Source organism: Suricata suricatta, chromosome 16 (assembly GCF_006229205.1).
Source record: "Suricata suricatta isolate VVHF042 chromosome 16, meerkat_22Aug2017_6uvM2_HiC, whole genome shotgun sequence".
Classification (NCBI taxonomy): Eukaryota; Metazoa; Chordata; class Mammalia; order Carnivora; family Herpestidae; genus Suricata; species Suricata suricatta.
The window spans coordinates 17,471,817-17,489,941 of record NC_043715.1 but is presented as its reverse complement, the minus strand read 5'-3'; the positions used below and the strand labels follow the sequence as shown (position 1 = coordinate 17,489,941).

The window sequence follows — 18,125 nt, the reverse complement described above, 5'->3', positions numbered from 1 at the left end:
TGCCAGGAGAATATTTTCCTTACCTGTGGTTCACCTGGGTTAGCTGCACAGCATTTATCCAACAGCCCTGACTTAGAAACAGTCCTTAACTTTAAATGTTTGCATTTGCCCAGGAAACGACGAAAATAAGTGATGAAAGGACAATAGGTGGGAAGGAGATTATTGACAATCTGGTCACTTAAATCACGGGGAAAGTTTGGGTGAGCCAATTCTTTTCTCGTTAATAAAAATGAAACTCAGGGGCCCTGCCTGCTGCAAAAATTAAACGAACAACAGCAACAAAACCACCTTATGGTTATGTTTTGGAGACCCCAACTGTACAAGATTAAAGATTACTCTTTGTCCCTAGCTGAGCTCCACTTGAGCATTTGTGTCTCCAGCCCAAGGAAAATCCTCGACTGCTCAAAACCCGCTTTGGGCTGGGCTGGGCGCATGAATGTTGGGACAGCAGAAAGTATGGGTTCCGCCCTGACTAGCTTTAGAGAACCGCTCCGAAGAGTCGAAGGGGTGGCCAGAGCACCAAAGAGGAGGGGAGTTCGGGAGCGGAAACAGCCCAGGGGCCCAGGGAGGGGCGGCTGCGCCTGCTTAGGGCCTGGCCGGGCTTTCACGGAGGCGGGGCCCACTCCAAAAGACCGCGCGACGTGGGCGGGGCCAGACCAGCCGGGACCAGGCGACAACTGAGCCCTGACCCTTGCCTGGCGCCAACCTCGGGTGTTCCAGAGGCTTCCGCTAGACCACAATTCTCAGGGGCTGGCCCTGGCAGCCTCCCTCCCTGGCTTAGCCTCACCTCCCGCGCCGAGGGCCCTGGCTGGTCCCCGGCGCATAGCACACCGGGAATTGTAGTTTTGCCCCGGCGCATCTACACGAGAAAGGAGGTCGGGGGAACTGCGTTTCCCAGAGTGCAGCGGGGTGGCGAGGGAAGGCAGGGGGGAAGGGACAGTCGGTCGCAGACCGCGCTGGGTTGCCGCCGCCGCCGCCGCTGCCGCCATCGTGCCAGCCCCTCGGGTGAGTGTCGGGGCTAGCGCGCCGGGGCGGGGGCTGGGCCGCTGGAGCCGCGCTCTGGGCTGCCTGGAACCTCCGCTGCCAGTCTCCGGGCGTCCCCCCACCCCCACCGGCGACCCAAAGCCGCGCGCGGACGGGGCCATGTGTCGCGCGCGGCTCCGCCTCCCGCCGGTCCTCTGAGGCGGCGGCCGGGGGGAACACAGAGACAGCCAGGCGCCTATCCGGCAGTGTGGTGCCTATAGCGGGTGCAGCGGACTGCGCTGTGGCCAGGCCTCTTTTTCTCTGGTCCAGACCACCCGGATGGGGCTCTCCGGGCCCCGCCCCGTCTGGCCTAGCCCGGCCTGCCAGAGTCGCGCAAGCTCTGAAGGCAGGCTAGCGGGATGACCCCAGCCCCACGTCCTGCCACCCGTCTGCGAAGGATCCGGGGATGGGCAAGCGCCACCCGGCCCGCTCTGGAGTCAGCATTGGGTAAGGGCGCTTTCCTGCCGCAGCCTGGGATTAGGACTCTCATCCGGTTCTCGACCACAGCAAGGCTAGGATATAGGTGAACGCTTCCCTGCTTTTCTGCTCGTTGGGAGTGCACAAAACCTAACTTCCACTCTGGAACTCATGCGTAGGTTCTTGTGTGGAGAGTAGGGCCAGGGAATCTGGAGCGAGAAGGGATTCCACATGGGACTTCACCCTCCTCCAGCCTTGGAGGATCTGGCCTGATGCTTTGAGCGGCTCTGGACTCAGACCCCGCCCTTCTATCAGGGACTAGGCCCCAGCTGTGGGTGGGTTGGCCAGCCGTGTTAGTGGAGGAGGGGAGGAAGAAGCTAAGGAGGTGAGATTGGATATGAGAGCCCCCAACACGTTATTGTTATACCTTCTCCGGTGTATTCTAATGCTCACATCTGCCCTTTCCAGTCATTTGCCCTCTTCCCATAGAGGAGAATGATTCCATAAGATTGGTAATGATAAGGTGGGATTTAATGGAGGGGAAAGTAGGATCCAGGCCTGAAGTCCATAAGTCCAGTGCCAAGTAGAGACTGGGCTTGAAGTGAATTTGGCGGTGGGCACATTTGGGCTACAGGGCTCAAATTCAGATTCTGGACCTCTTCTGAAAACTAGAGTTGAAAGTTGCAGAAAGTCAGGCTTCCCTCGCTTGCTCACTTTCCACTAGGAGGAGTAACCTGTGTACAGGCAGGAAGCTGGCTGAACCTTGGGAAATTGCCTTCAATGATGAATCCAACGAACCCCCTTCAGTCCTAGGAGAAGAGAAGTATCTAGCCTTAGAGTAGTCTTCTGACAGGCTTTGTAAAGGCATTTCTGATTGAATGATGATATATTAAGGGACTAGTCCAGAGAGGACCATGGGATTTTGGGAAGAGACAGTTTGTTGAGCCTTGATCTCTCTGACCCAGTGCAGCTTTTGAGCCATAGTTTTTGCGAGGATTAAAGAAACAGCTAAGTCTCTGTAGGCCTGGCCTCAGCAGCAAGCAGATCTCTTAGGAAAGTTGAATTATGCCCATAATGCAGAAAGCCACCACCTCTGGACCTTTTTGTTCTTGACTATTTCTCCAGGTGATGTTTTTCTGGTCATTGGTCTCTAGCTTTGGAAGTTTTTCTGCAGTTGAATTGCTTTGTCTAGTTATTCTCCCTGATTAAGGAAGGCAGGCAAAGATCTGTCCTGATCTCCTAATGAAAGCTTCCCTTCCCTCTGAACTCAAACCTCTTAATTCACATGCTGGCCCATAAGCACATGGAAGTATGGAAGTCACGTACATTCAGCAGGCTCAGGAGAGGTCTGGTTTGCTAATTGACTACAAGGAGGGACTGCCCAAAGAACATACACAGGGTCCCTGTGATAGAGTCTCTTAGTACTAAAAGCAGCTGTTTCAAGACCCTCTGTAGATGGTTGGTATTGATTCCATGGAGGACATAGGTTTCATGGGAGTTAGGTGCATTATTACAGATCAGTTTGCACATTCCAAGGCCCTAAGTGACTTGATGACAGTGGGTTTCTTCAAGGTCAAAAAGATACTGTTCCTTCTCAAAGATTGCCCAGTAGTAGGAATTCTGGTTTCTCTCTCTCATTCCAATCCTGGAAGTTTTCTATAACTTCTGGTCTGGGCTCAACTAGCCATTACTAGGCATCGTGACCCCCAGAAGTCCTTGATCTTTCTGGAACTTGGCAGGCCATCTGTATCTCAGAGATAAGAGGAGAATCCTGAGATTCTCCAGAATCTGTCTGCACATTCTGTTCATGTAGGGTTGACTTGGAAGTAAGAGTCTGGCGTGAGGCAGTCGAGATGTGGCTGCACAAGCATGGGGGCAGGGAGTGAGGGTGCCCAGGTTCTCTGATCAAAACTAGGTCCTTTAGTGACATAGAGTGCGCTTCTCTCTCTCTTTTTTTTAAGTTTTTATTTATTTTGAGAGAGAAAGAGAGTGCACATGTGTGCAGGGGGAAGGGCAGAGAGAGAGAAAGAATCCCAAGCAGACTCCATTCTCAGTATGACCAGAGGCTTGATCTCATGACTGAAAGATCATGACCTGAGCTGATGTCAAGAATCGGATCCTTAGCCAACTGAGCTACCCAGGAGCCCCTACACCTCTCCTCTCTGAGCCACATCTCACTTTTTATTTTTATTTTTTTTTTTTATTGAGAGAGCGAGAGAGAGAGCAAGTACAAATGGGTGAGGGGCAGAGAGAGGGAGACACAAAATCTCAAGCAGGCTTCAAGCTCCAGGCTGTCAGCACAGAGCTTGAATCCATGAACCATAAGATCATGACCTGAGCTAAAGTCAGACACTTAACCGACTGAGCCACATCTCACTTTATTCTGCTATCTAATTTTAGAACTGGAAGACACCTGTATTAAAAATTTAGGTTTCCCTTACTGGAACATTAGTATCTTGGCTTGGAATTTTTTAATTTTCCTTTCTCACCAATTATTAGTATTATTCAGCAACTTTCTTTGGTCCTTTTTGTGTAATAGGCTCTGAGCTGAAACTGAAGGTAGCGAGATGAGTCCTACCCCAGTCCTGGTGCTGGGGAAAGGAGGAAATGTTACTATTACATACTTAGGGTCTCTTGGCCCTGCCCAGAAGGGGCTTTGCGATGATTAGAGCACCGATGAAGAAAGGCTGTTAGTGAGCCCACTCTCCTCTCTGCTTCCAGCAGAAACCATAGAGCAAGACATTCTTCCTCTGGTGGGTTCAGGAAGGTCTGGGGTCCCTTGAGCAATGCTGTCACCACTCCAGATTGCTGTAGCTGTTGAGCCTAGCTTCTGTCTTCTATAACCTGTTTCTCTGTCCATGTGTCCCAGGGGTCTCTGCTGGGTATTCTCCCAGTGTCTGGCTGGGACTCTCACCAGCATTTTGTGGTCTTCCCATTCCCTGACTGGAGCCTGGGTCTGTGGCTTCTGCCCCTTTCAGTGAGACCCTCTCAGGTCACTTTTATTCAAGTGCCCAGTGCTCCTGGAATGGTACCCATGAGGACATCTGCCCAGAGTGAGACACAGAGCTGCCCACCCGAGAGATGAAAAGGAATAATCCTTTTGGAGAGAGAAGTGGATCCAAAAACCTTTCCACAGGATAGACATTGAAAGTTGAACAGGATTTCTTTTTTTGAGAGACAGAGAGAGACAGTGTGAGCAGGGGAGGGTCAGAGAGAGAGGGAGACACAGAATCTGAAGACAGGCTCCAAGCTCTGAGCTAGATGTCGGCATAGAGCCCGATGTGGGGCTCAAACCCACAAACCGTGAGATCATGACCGAAGCCAAAGTCAGACGCTTAACCGACTGAGCCACCCAGGCATCCCTGAACAGGATTTCTAAAGGGCAAGAATGGAGCTGAACCTCCTCGTGGAGGTTTTTTATTTTATTTATTTATTTTTTTAAGTTTTTGCTTAGGGGCCCTCTGAGAATGTTTGTGTATTTGAGGTTGGATTTGAATTGGTTCCCCTTTCTCCAGCTCTGAGACTTTCTTGCTTTGACCATATGTGACAAGAATTCCTGACTTGCTTGCTGAGGGAGGCAGCAGTGTGTGGGTTATCCCTGGAGTGACTTCCAGACCCATATAATATGATCATTTTGGTCAGCATCCTGGGCACCAGCTTTGTGGGGCATCATCCCGTTTCTCATCCTATCAGCTGGGATGTGTCTTCCTGGGAAGAATCCTTGGTCTGGCTGGAAGTGTCTTAGAGGCCAGGGAAGAACACTAGAGGGCTGGGAGGGGTGGTGGCCCTGCTCACTGGTCCTGGGGCTCCCACCACCAGCTGACCTGCTATGGCTTTCTTTTACTGTCCTGGACCTTACTCCTTATCTGTTGCTGGTACGTCATATGTGCCAACTCCCTAGGTCCCCGGACTGGAGAGGAGCCTACCCCTGAGAAGGAGAACCTTCCCCTCATGAGAGTGGTATATTTGAGGCGTCTGGGAACTCACGGCTGTTTGCTTCAGTAAACTGAGGAAATTCTGGAATGTTTGTTTCTTTTCTTTGTTCCTCCCTTCCTCTCCCTCGCTCTCGCTCTCTCTTTTTAATGTTTATTTATTTTTGAAAGAAAGAGAGAGCGGAACAGAGGATCCAGAGCAGGCTCCACACTGACAGCATAGAGCCCAATGTGGGGCTCGAACTCATGAGTTGTGAGATCATGACTTGAGCTCAAGCTGGACGCCCAACCGACTGGGCTACCCTGGCACCATTGGAATGTTTGTTTCTTCAGAGCCACTAGGTCTCACCGGGACAGAGACTGCTGCCCCCTAGAGTGATGTCTATGTGTAGAGACATTGGTTCCACCTGTAGAGGTGGCTTTAGGCGCAGGTGAATGCAAGTACTCACTTGCCCCTATGGTATAGTCCTACTTGACCCTATGGTGCATGCAGTTGAGCATGCACTCAGGACTTTTCTGTCCTGAGGGGGATGGAATTTGCTGATTTCAAAGGGCAAGAAAAGCCCTGGGCTCCATTCCTCACCACTTCATTTGTCATCTCTACACTTTCTGCTACCTGACATTGGCTCACAGCTGTGTTCCAGTCCCAGCCAGTTTTGTGGATATTTTAATGCTAGCTATGTGTGGTCTTGAATTTTTTCTTAACCTCTTGGAATCCTGGTTTCTGTATCTATAAAATGATGGTAATCATACTAGCTTTGCAGCTGTGAGGTCAAATGAGAGAACACATGTAACTGTTTGTCTTACAGAAGAAGGCATTCCATTCAGCACCTCGAAGACTCCATGTTCATCCCTTTATTCCTCTGCTCACCTCAGCCTTAGAGGGCCATGGGAGTATTGGCCAGGCATGGTGGTAGCAGACCATGGGGGTAGTCTCTTAGGGGCTTCAGGCCCAACTGAGGAGTCAGTCCGTATATACCTGACCAGCAATTTCATGGCCTGGGGTTTAGTTCATGGATGGGAGCTGTCTAGGACAGGGTCCTCAGAAATCTCTGGGTCACTTGGGGAAGGGAGGCTACTTAGGGACTGAATAAATACAGAGCAGAGGGACCAGAATGCAGATCTTAGGAATTAGCTTCTGGGCCCGCCAGGGCAGCCTGAAGGTTCGGGATCCTTCTTCTAGGCAGAAGAAGAGGAAAGGCCCCTCAGAGTGCTGGAGGGACCTAGGCCTCGGGGGTCTGCCCCAGGAAAGGGTTCTGTCCTGGCCAGCCATTCAGGCACTAGACCTTGGCTGATTTCTCATCAGACTTTAACCAGGGGAATGGTGTACTAGGCAGTTACCAGTCCTGGGTTGAGGCTGCACCATGGTGTGGTATCCTTGCAACAGGCTGAGGTACCATCTTTCTAGTTCTCGACCTTGGGGTTAACTTAGGACCTGACTGACTCCTTGCAGCTGTTTCTTGCTTTATACCTAGTTGATTACCCCTATCATCCCCAAATGCTGGTGAGGAGACAGGGTCAGAGGGTCATACAACAAGGGAGAGGAGGAGTTGGCTAGAGGCCAGGCCTTTGAGGGTATGGTTGTATGCCTGCTATTGAGCCACAGCTGCCCCTTAGGTGACCAGTACTTTGGGAATAAGAGAGGAGGTTGGGCCAAGCCCTTCGATAGACAAGTGACTGGGTAGATGACAAAGGATTGTTTCTTGATGACTTGGACAGAAGGTGCAGGTAGAGGGGAGGTGGGTCACTTGGCCACTTAAACTCAGTGGGTTTTGCCCAGAATTTGCTCCTCCAGAGGAGAGATGAGCCAGGCACCATGGGAAAAGAGATGCCCAGGTTAGGGAGACAGATCATAATCAAATATGTTAAGTGTGACAATCCCATGCAGTGATAAATGCTGAGAAAAGAATATAAGATGGTGAAATGAGTAACTGAGCACTTTAGATTGAATGGACAGAGAAGGTACCTGTGAGGAGGTGACATTTGAGCTGATACATACGTGACAAAGAGCCAGACAAATGAAGATCCAGGGAGAACAGTGATCCGGGTAGAAGGATCAACAGTTACAAAGCCCTTGGGTGAGAACAGGCTCAGCATGTTCCAGAAACAGAAACATGCCCAGACTGGCTATAGAGGAAGCGGGGGGGGGGGGGGGGGGGGGGGGGGGGGGGGGGGGGGGGGGGGGGGCAAGAAGGGGGCAGATGAGGTTGGACAGCCAGGAGGGCAGGTCACCCAGGCACCTTAAAGGCAGGCTACGTGGTGGAGACTGTCAGTGGAGAATGGGAAGGGAAGTCATTGGAGTAATGGTGATGGTTGATGCTGCTTTCAAGAATTCCACTAGAAGTGGCGTATCTGCTGGCATTCTCTGCAGGCCTTGGTGATGGGTGCAAAAAAAGGCAAACATGGGTCTCTCTATCTGTCTGAAGTTTGTGACATCCTCTTCCTCCTCACTCTCCTGCCCTCAGCCTTGCCTCAAGTCCAGCTAGGCCAGAATCTATCTCTGATTTGCTGAGATGGTAGAACTGGGCTGTGACTTTGCACATTTGGAAAAATTGTGAGATCATCCCCCATGAAAACGCCTATTGTTTGGGTTTGGTGTGGAAATCTGCCTGGCGCCTTTGTTTGGAGGCAGAAGCCCTGATTCGGGCCTGTCTTGCCCCTCTCTGAGAAAGTCAAGGTTAGAGATCAGGGCTTCAGTCCTATGTGCCCAGGAGCACCTCTCACTGGTGTGGTCTACCCATTTTTACCTCTGACCTCTTGTGTCTGGGAGTCCTGGCTCTGGAGTCCACTAAACCTGGTTCCGTCTAGTTCCACTACCCATTAGGCTCATGGCCTTGAACAAGTTAGCTAACCTTTCTGATCTTCATTTTGCTCATCTCAAATGTGGGAGTTGAGTCACAGGGTGTTAGGAGCAAATGCATGTAAAGCCCTTAGCACATTTCTGTACTTACTACATAATAGTAAAAATGAGATGTTATTAGGTGGACATTGCTATTTAAGTTTTGTCACTGGAAACACCCAGAATTGGAGGATAAAAATGAAAATTTTCTTTTGTCTAATGGGGTCTTCTGGGCAAAAGGTTTTAACCTGGGATCTTTGACATCCTCAGGGAGTGTGAACAATCTGAAATTATTTACAAGGCTGGGGCATCCCTACCTTTGTGTAAATTTATTGGGAGAGGGTCAAAGTTTTTGAGACATTCTTAGAGGGTCTTTGCACCCACAGAGACCTAAAGGTCAGTGAAGGCTGATGCTCAGTGGGCGAGAGGTCATCGAGGTCATTTCTGCTCCTCGAGGAGCCTGGCCTCACTCAGCCTGCGGACTGTTGGGGTGAAGCAGGAGATGGCGTGGTCAGCGGTCCTCTTGGAAGAACTGTAGGAGAAGCCGTCATGAAGGTCAGTCCCCAACCTGATATGAGGTTGCTTCTGAGCCTTGGCATTTTTATTTTTAGACTGTTCTTTCTGCAGTATATGTATTAGAATCAAGGTTAGGGCTTGCTGGCCATCCTGGGGAACATTCTCCCAGGCTGGCCCAGACCCATCCCTGTGTTGCATGGGGATGGGGGGGTGGGGGGTTGCTTCCTGCTTCTTTTCCTGAGTGCAGGAATGCTGCCTCTCAGCCATGAGTTGAAAGCTTTGTGGGAGATTTGGAGTCAAACTGTAAATCCTGTAGTTTGTGAGCCACACTTTGTGCTGAGGGGTTGGGGTGGGATGCAGTGGGTGTGGCAAGAACCACACTGAAACCTCCAAGCCCAGTGCCACAATGTTTAGGCAGAGGAGTGGGCCCTGGCTGTGTTGATATGGTTTTGCACGTGGGGTTGGGATCAACATTTGAGTCTGGGAAGGAGGACCCAAATAGATGGAATCTGAGGGGAGAGTAGGAACTGACCAGGGAGGACATCCTAGCAGGGGGACTCATGGGGTGAGGATGGGCCAAAAAACAGTGAGTAAGCAAGCACTGAGTAAGTTCTGTTCTATGTGTGTGTGAGCTGGATGGTGGTAGGAGAGCATGGCTAGGGAGGCAGGGGTGGGTATGGATGGACACCTGTGGAGTTTCAGGATTTAATCCAAAGGTGAGGCTGTTGTACAGAAGAAGCATGGCCAGCGTTGTGGTTTAGAGCTCAGGGCCACAAATTTAGCAGAAAGAAAGGCCTGACTTCGACCAGAGGACTCAGTATCAGTCCTGATGTACTAGATGGATTTGGGGCAAGACCTATCACTAAACCTCAGTTTCCCCACCTGTAAAGTGGGATGACAGTGGAATCTGACCACATGGCTATCACGATCATTACATGAAAATAAACACATCAGGGTCAAACGGGCCACGAGCAAGGCTGGTATTGGCTTCAGGGACCCTACTTGGAAAAAGGCCTCAATCTACATAGTTTTGAAGGTTCCTTCTCACGTTTTCTGGTACCCCCCAAGCAGTCTCATTCCTTAAGTAATCTCACTTTGCCCCACCCTGCCCCACTGAACCAAAGTACCTCTCTGTCTCTTTATCCCTCCACCCTCTTCACCACTACTACTGCCAAGTAGTTTTTATATTGTCAATGAACATACCTTAACAATATTGAAAAAGGAAAAAACACCCCACACTTTCTCTGCATCACTGTCCTACCACACAACAACCACTTTTCTTGTCTTTGGGTCAGCTTTTAGTCTTATTTTCCCTTACACTCCATCTCCAGCTTCCCTGTTTCCTGCCATTATCTCTTCTTGCGCCCAGATACTTGCTTATGCTTTTTCCTCTGATTGGCATACTCTTTCGCCAAGCCCTTCTCTGAGCGGGCTGCCCAACTTGCCTGAGGCCAAGGGAGAAATGCCCCTTACCCATTCTTCTAGCTTTCCCTCTGCTCTGGAGCTCTTGGGGCTGGGCAAGGCATCTTGGGGTAAGATACCATGGGGCTGAGCCACAGTGAATGAACCAAATATAGTGAATACTAGGGTAGAAGGGGCAGAGATTCGAGATGCAGCAGAGAAGGGGAAGGGATGTAGCTACAGTCTGACCCCTTGGAAATGTGACCAAGACAGCAGCTGAGACTAGCTGTTGATCCTGTGCTTTTCCCACATGTTGATTTGTTTTCTGGCAGAGTATAAACTGGGACACACCTTGGGTTCCTGTGTAGAAGGCGTGCCTGGGTCCAGCCTTTCTCTTCTGCTTGTTTTAGACTTTTCCTGGACATTTCTTAGTCATCTCAGCACTGAGCTCCTATTTTTAGTGCCACCACCTCCTATGGGACCTAAAATAAAGCTGGCTCATCTTCCTGGCCCCTCATTGGCTGAAGTATTGGTCATAGGCTGGGAGATTGGCTGGATTGGGAATAAGCCACTGCCCCTCTACTTTATGTACCCCAGCTGGCTCCTCTGGCCTTGGTTGAGGTCATAGGGACTGGAGTGAACTAGCAGCTTCCCTTGGTGAGGCTTCACAACCACTGGCAACATCAGGGTTCCACCCCCTTATAAAGGAGGAAGCCGAGGCCCTTCTTAGGGCAATGACTTGCATCAGATCCCACCAGTGGTTCTGCTAATGGTTAATGGTTGTCTGCTGGGGTTGAACCCAGCTCCTTGCTACTTTGGTTCAGAGTCCTGTTGTCAGGAGATGGGAAGGTAGTCAGGCACAACTGCAGAACAACATACAAGTCTGCCATCGTGGTATCTTTGAGTGAGATGTGGGCTTCCTATCTGCGAGGGGCCTAAGAAAGCCAGAGTGTCTCTCATCTGGGGCTTGAGTTTTCCTTCTGCAACCCTTGAGCTGTGGTGTCTATAGCTGGGAGGGGGTCTCCCTTCCCCCTACAAAGACCAGAGAAGGGCACCCCTTCCAACGGAAGCAGTGCTGGGATGGGGGTGTGAAGAGATGACAGCCTCTGTTTCCCTTCCCAGCACCCCTCACTATTACTCTCTGATCCTTTGAATTTGTGTCCCCAGCCCTGAAGTGGGTAAGGGTAACCCCGTCATGAAGAAATGAATGAATAGATGTTACCTATGCTCAAAGAAATAAACTGCTCCCTTAAGACTAAAATGGAGGATCACTTGCTGTTTAATTGCAAGTGGGGACTTGAGGAGCCATCTCCCCTCACTCTCGCTGGGTCTTCCTCCATCTTCAGTATAGCCCTGGGGCAGTGCTCATGGGACTAAGGACTGTCATAGAAGACACTCCACACACAGACATCTGTAATTTCTGACCTACGAAGTGGGAAGAATAGGTTGTTGATTAAGTGAAAAGATGTGGGGAGAGTGGTGTGGTTAGCTTCTCCTTAAAAGCCCCACCCCCCGTTGGGCATTGAAGGGCTTGCTCTGACCTTCCTTTGTCCTGACCCCACTCTCAGCACCCATCCTATATGCTCCACATACCTGGAGCCGCTTTGTTACATTAGCCAGAGCTCCTAAAAGGAGAGGCTGAGTCTGATTCACCTCTGGGCTCCCTGCACTGGTCTGTATTGGGAAGGGTCTCCTACCAATTCCCCAGGACCTCTCTCTGTTTCCTGGTAGAACAGACCTCAGCAAAGGAGTCCCTCCTTGAGGAGGCTAAGAGGGGTGGGGATCAGTGAAGAAACAGCAACTGGCTACCTCTTGCTCCCTTGGTACCAACACTTGCCTCCATGTCTTGCTGATCTTGCAGGTCTCAGTGAGGCCGGGTGACGCTCCAGAATGGGAGACAAGCCAATTTGGGAGCAGATTGGATCCAGCTTCATTCAACATTACTACCAGTTATTTGATAATGACAGAACCCAACTAGGCGCAATCTATGTAAGTCTCCTGCTCTGGGACCTGAACAATGTCCCCAAGGGATCAACTCACATATAGGGTCAGTGTGTCCAGTTCACAAGTTCTAGCAGTTTTTACCAGATTTGACTATACTCTGTCTGAGCTTCTGTCTGTGGCACAGGGGACCTGAGGCTTAGCCCAACTACCTGGTCTACACGGTCCCTTCTGTCTTCTTCCATAAGAGTAGGGATTCTGTATTTTTGGCAGGATGCTCTGGGCTTGCCATTCCATGTTCCTGGGAGTGCCTTTGGTTACAGATTGGGCAGCAGCAGACAGATGCTAGGGCTCATGGTGCTCTCCGGAGGTGGCAGCAATGAGCATCATCAATGAAACACTGAGTTCTCCTGGAGGTCTTAGGTCCAGTTTCCTTTTGAGGGCCAAAAGGAAAAGTATTACCTGAATACTCATGGTAAACAAATGGGGTGAGCCCAGGGAGACTGGTGTGTCTTTAACTCTTCTGGGCAGGCACTGTTTGGTGCTATTTTAATGATCACATCTACCAAGACCTACTTGTATTTGACCCTGCCAGGACTCAGTCACAGTAATATGATTGATCAGGCCATTTCTAGCAGGTCTGTCCAGAATGGAAATGATAGGAGTCATCTAGCATAGCCTGAAAGCCTGACTGGGCTGTGGGCAAAGCCCTCTGTGTCTCCAAAAAGTCAGGGTCAAGTCTGAAAAAAAGAAAGGATCTTACTAGTAGGAAGCAAAATCCAGCACATGCATTATTTGGTTGTCATCATAGAGAATTTTAGAAACTTGAACTGATATGACTCTGGGATCCTGACACTTCTGCCTTATTTGCTTCTTTTTCTTTTTTTTAATTAAAAAAAATTTTTTTTAATGTTTTTATTTGTTTTTGAAAGAGACAGGGTGAGCAGGGGAGGGTCAGAGAGAGAAGGAGATACAAAATCTGAAGACAAGCTCTAGGCTCTGAGCTAGCTGTCAGCACAGAGCCTGACACGGGGCTCAAACCTACGAACCGTGAGATAATGACCTGAGCTGAAGTTGGACGCTTACCCCACTGAGCCACCCAGACACCTCTGTTTACTTCTTAAAATCAATTAAGGCAGCCCTGACCCAGAGAAGAGAGTGTGGTCCTAAAAGAATGCTTTGTGTATGTCATTTTGTATAATCCTCAGCACATGTCTCTTTTAAAGATCAGGAAACAGAAAAATAAGTAACTTGCCAAATATTATAGCTGGTAAGTAGCAGAGGCACTTTTGAGTTCTGCCCTTGAAGTCTATAGCTGGAAAAATCTGGAAGGGAGGGGATGAAACTAGCGGCTTGCATGTTGATGGTAGGGAGGGTTCCAGGCTAGGGATCGGAAGGCCTTGTCAGCCTCCATCCTTCCCTTACTTCATGGGTGTCCCTATGGGAATGGCCTCAGTAGAACTCAGCCTGAGCTCTAGAGATGATAATGAACATAGAATGTTTCCAAGTTATTTCTCACGGGCTTCTCTAGGACTGGTACTGACTGACCACACAACAGGATGACTTTTGGCTGAGCCTCGACCACATATAGCCAGCCTGAGGCTCATGCATATCAGAAACCATATAACTTCTTTGTTTTGTTTTTGTTTCTTTAATTTTATTTATTTATTTTGAGAGAGAGAGAATGTGGGAGAGACCAAGAGAGAAGAAGAGAGAGAATCCCAAGTAGGCCCCATGGTATCAGCTCAAAGCCCAACACAGGGCTCAATCTCATGAATTATGAGATCATGACCTGAGCTGAAATCAAGAGTTGGACATTTAACCAGCTGAGCCACCCAGGTACCCTCAGAAGCCATACAACTTCTTGAATAAAAACCAGGAAATGAACTTACTAAATAGGTTTGCATTTTGTTTTTCAGAGCCTGGGCTCTGGGAAGATAGGGTGTAATTAAAGAGGTTGTTAGTAGTGTAAAGTATGGAAGCTACTTTCAGTTCCCTTCTTTACAGATAGGGTAACTGAGTTTTGGACTCAGTTTTCCAAACAAGCTCCTTTATAGGGCCTCAGATATATTCCTTTTGCTCTGAGGCCCTGACCATGTTTTCTGGTTCTCAGATTGACGCATCATGCCTTACGTGGGAAGGACAGCAGTTCCAGGGGAAAGCTGCCATTGTGGAGAAGTTGTCTGTAAGTAAGGGCCAGGGCCATGCTGCAAGCAGCTACTTCCCTGCCCTGCTGGCCACAGCCCATCACCCCCTCTTTCTTTTGCAGAGCCTTCCGTTCCAGAAAATCCAGCACAGCATCACAGCGCAGGACCATCAGCCCACACCAGATAGCTGCATCATCAGCATGGTTGTGGGCCAGCTCAAGGTAATAGTGCTGGTAGGGAGGACTGGGCAGGCTCAGGAGAGTGCCTGTGATGTGATGTGACCTGCTTTTTAAGGGATACCCAAAGTGTCTATAGAGCTGTGTAATTCAATACAATAATCACTAGTCACATTTTAAAGTCATATTTTAATTTTAATGGTAATTTTTAAATTACATTAAGTAAAATGAAAGTTCAGATGAACTATCTTTCAAGTGCTTGTAGTCCATCACTGTGGCTGCCTATTGGACAGTGCATACAGAATGAATCTGTTGTTACAGAAAGTACTATTGGAGAGTACTGGTCTAGAACCTTTTTGGAAAAGGGACAAGAGGTATAGGAGCAGGGTGGGGTTGTTGTACCAAGCTACTGGGCCTTTGTACTGCTCTGAGGTGTAGGTGGGCTTTTTGCAAGCAGCTGGTTCCTAGATGGGCCAGCTGGGTACTGAGTTGCATTCCCTTGCTGGAGTCCATGTTGCCAGTCCCTGAGCTGGCTGTTGGCTCCTCCACCTGCTGAGCAAAGCAGATTCCTGGAACTCCTGCTTCTCTTCACATTCTCCTTTCCTTTCCCAAGACCTATCCTTTAGCGCCTCAGTTCCCCAAGAACTCTCCCGGGAACTCCTACCTGTTGTACTCCAGCAGACTAAAGCCAGATTCTTAACTTACAAAAAGCTTTTCTCCAAAACAAGACAGATTCGCTGTCTGTTGATCAGGTCCCAGTCTCCTGGACCCAAGGCATGGTGGGACTCTGAATAATAGGCCCACATGGCCTCTGTAGGTTAGGTGGGGCCTTCTGAGTCAAATACAAGGGAAGAAAGAGGGGCCCCATGGGCCTCTGCCATGGACTCAGAGGGACCTGCCTTCTGGTCTGGACTTTCCAGTCAGTTTTTCCTGCCTGTTCAACATGCCCTGTCTAGAGTTTGTGCTCAGATAGGCCCTTGGGAGTGAAGAGGTCTCTCCAGGGGGCTCAGTGCCTATTTTCCAGGCTAGGGTCAGTAAACATTGCCCATTGCCACCTGGCTTCAGGTTCATTCTGCTGTTTCTGTCCAATTCAGAGTCCCCAAAAGACTGATTTGCCTTCTTGCTGATGATAATTCCCAGAAAACCCAGCAATGTTAGAGACAGCACTGGTTAACTGGGCTCCTACCTTAACTATGCTTTATCCTAATCTTCTGCAGTTTGGCTGCAGGTGTCTTGCCTTTCTTTTTTCACTGCAAATGTTATATATGACATGACAGGAAACATCACCTGGTGGCATTGCTTCGTTTTTGCTCTGTAGAGCTGTGATTACAGTGTGAACTCAGTTTTGAGTCTTTTCTCACCTACTAGGCCACAGTCAGTATTAGCAGTAATTTCTCCTAATTGGACTAACTGGTGTAAACAGAAACTAAGATTATATAGTTTTTAGATACTATAAGTTATGTGATGAGCCCTGCAGAACTCTTTCAAATTGATCACTGCCTAGAGACATGGGTGATGTATTCTGCAGTTTAAGTGCGTGTAGCAATGTGAACTGCCATCTGTAGCCCCTATGTGCCTGGTGCCATGTTTTGTACATTATATCAATTCATATTCATAAATACCCTTTGGCTATACTGGGATATGAGTCTAAGACATTAGGGCCTGATCTCAAAGTCCACATTCTCTGTCCTGTTCCCCTGCCACTAAACTCCCTTCCTGTTCCTTGGCCTACTTACTGAGTCATTTTCTTTCTCTTCACAGGCTGATGAAGACCCTATCATGGGGTTCCACCAGATGTTCCTATTAAAGAACATCAACGATGCTTGGGTTTGCACCAATGACATGTTCAGGCTTGCCCTGCACAACTTCGGCTGACCTCCTCCCAGCCAGGCACTCATGCTGTTTCCTCCTCCCTCCTCTTCCCAATACTATTCACACTCCTCCAGATGCTCCAAATATCATACACAAACGAGCAGGGCCGCGGTGGGAGTGGGCGCAGTGCGCTGCTGCTACTGGGGTGTTGTGCATGATGTTTGGACGCTAGACTAGTTGCATCTGACGGGAGAAGTTTGTGTTGTACCAGCGCATGCCTTGGAAAGACTTAAGTAATGCGAAAGGTTGTCTCTCTCTCTTTTTTTTTTTTTTTTTTTTTTTAATCTACTGACAAGTTGCTCTAGTAACCCAAAGAAGTGAAGGAGAAAGCAGCTGCCTCACCGCCCAGATATTGATTTGTTCAGATGTTTCAATGCCTCATGATACAATAAAACCACAAAAATTTTCTTAACAGTTTAAATCGTTTTAATGAGTTTAATAGTTGGCTGGGCATCAATAACTACCCTGCCCCATTGTCTCTCTCATGTCTCATCTTCCCACCTCTCCTCCCAACTCAGCAGTATGTGTTACAGGGAGAAACTGCTGAAGCAGCACTCCCAGCTAGCTTCTCTCAGAAGCCTTGTAGGGCATAGTATGCCCCACCTCAGCCCACCTGGTCCTGGAAAACTGAGCTGCAGACAGAGCTCAGGTCTGGCCTTGCTTCCCTTGCAGTGAAGCCTTTGCAGTCAGTTCTGACAACTCCTACATTAGGTAGGGACAGGGCTCTGGTAATGGAGATGAGCTAGAATCTCACTGAAAATGACTCATCAGGCTCAGGTGCTCTGGACTGAGGGCTTAAGAAAACTACCCTGTATAAAATGAGCAAATGTTTGAGGGAGAAGGTCCTCTTCTACTTCTAGAACAGTTAGGATCACATCGAGGGTGCCCCCAAAAAACCCCAACCCAAGCAGAGGGCAGCTCTGATTTTGCACCACTTCCTTTGGATATCCTTGCCCAGAAGTGAGTGCCCAGAACAGTCAGCCTCCATTTGCCTGTGGAGCATAGAGCCAGGCCCAGTTGGGCTGGAGTACAGATAAAGAGCTATGAAAGTAGGCAGTCTGAGACTGAGGGATTTGTGCTTTGGGACTTCTTACCCCTCAGACCTTTGCAAGACATCTCTAGGCCTCCCATTCCCCCCCTCACCACACACATAACCTTCACATTGTCTTCAAGTCCCAGGAAATCTTACCAGGGCAGTTTCTGCTACTCAGTTTAGGGGACAGAGGCCTTGCCCATTACAAATCTAGCCCTTTAGCCCTGAGACCTCTGGTGTTACAAAGTCTGGTGGCAAGACCACAACCAAAAGCTAGAACCAAACCCAGGTCTTGGGCTGGTGCCCTACTAGGGGTTTTAAGATTGGAGAGGGCTCCACAGTTATGCCTGACCTTCTGCACTCCCCCTTACCCCCCCTGCACTATGGATGGAGGCCAAGGACTTTCTCAGACCCCCACAGGTTGCCTGACTACCCTGGGCACAGAGTTGGATGATGAACTGTTTTTAGAAGACCACAAACTCAGGAGATTTCAGTGGGACTGATTTAGGATGCTATGTGTTTGGGGAATGGGGGTCGGGAGAGAGGTAAATGCCTGATGCCTCTTAAACCACCCTGTATAAAATCTGCAATACAGCTTCTTCCATGTACCTGTGCCTGAAATTTCTGCAATAAAGAGGTGTTTGTAAACTCTCGTTTCTTTCTTCCTGCCTGAGGGTGTCAAGCTTGGGCAGGCAGGGGATCCTGGGGGATATTAATTAACAGTCCAATGATTGTGATTTGACAATCTCCCCCTTGCAATTCCTGGGCTTACGATTCCCTTGAGACCTTGAGTCGCCCTGCCCCATTTCCCAAAGGGGAGACCTAGGG

General features: G+C 49.2%; 1 protein-coding gene across 3 annotated transcripts; it reads left to right on the top strand.

Moving 5' to 3' along the window:
• The first annotated feature begins 899 nt into the window (after positions 1-899).
• On the top strand, positions 900-17,945 carry NUTF2 (nuclear transport factor 2). 3 transcript variants are annotated; one of them, XM_029924178.1, is made up of 6 exons: positions 940-1,005; positions 8,598-8,766; positions 11,990-12,117; positions 14,183-14,254; positions 14,339-14,437; positions 16,154-17,945. In XM_029924178.1, exons 3-6 carry the CDS (start codon positions 12,019-12,021, stop codon positions 16,265-16,267), a joined length of 384 nt encoding a protein of 127 aa, XP_029780038.1. In that variant the 5' UTR covers positions 940-1,005; positions 8,598-8,766; positions 11,990-12,018; the 3' UTR covers positions 16,268-17,945. The 3 variants fall into 3 exon arrangements, with proteins under 3 accessions (XP_029780036.1, XP_029780038.1, XP_029780037.1); XM_029924176.1 differs by lacking the exon at positions 8,598-8,766 and having other exon boundaries at positions 900-1,005; XM_029924177.1 differs by lacking the exons at positions 940-1,005; positions 8,598-8,766 and adding an exon at positions 1,084-1,470.
• Positions 17,946-18,125: the final 180 nt, after the last annotated feature.

Excerpts from the sequence above, each read along its gene's own strand:
- NUTF2 (XM_029924176.1), top strand. The coding sequence starts at position 12,019 with ATGGGAGACAAGCCAATTTGGGAGCAGATTGGATCCAGCTTCATTCAA. Across the intron at positions 14,255-14,338 it reads CCATTGTGGAGAAGTTGTCT|AGCCTTCCGTTCCAGAAAAT; the intron begins GTAAGTAAGGGC and ends TTTCTTTTGCAG. Across the intron at positions 14,438-16,153 it reads TGGTTGTGGGCCAGCTCAAG|GCTGATGAAGACCCTATCAT; the intron begins GTAATAGTGCTG and ends TTCTCTTCACAG.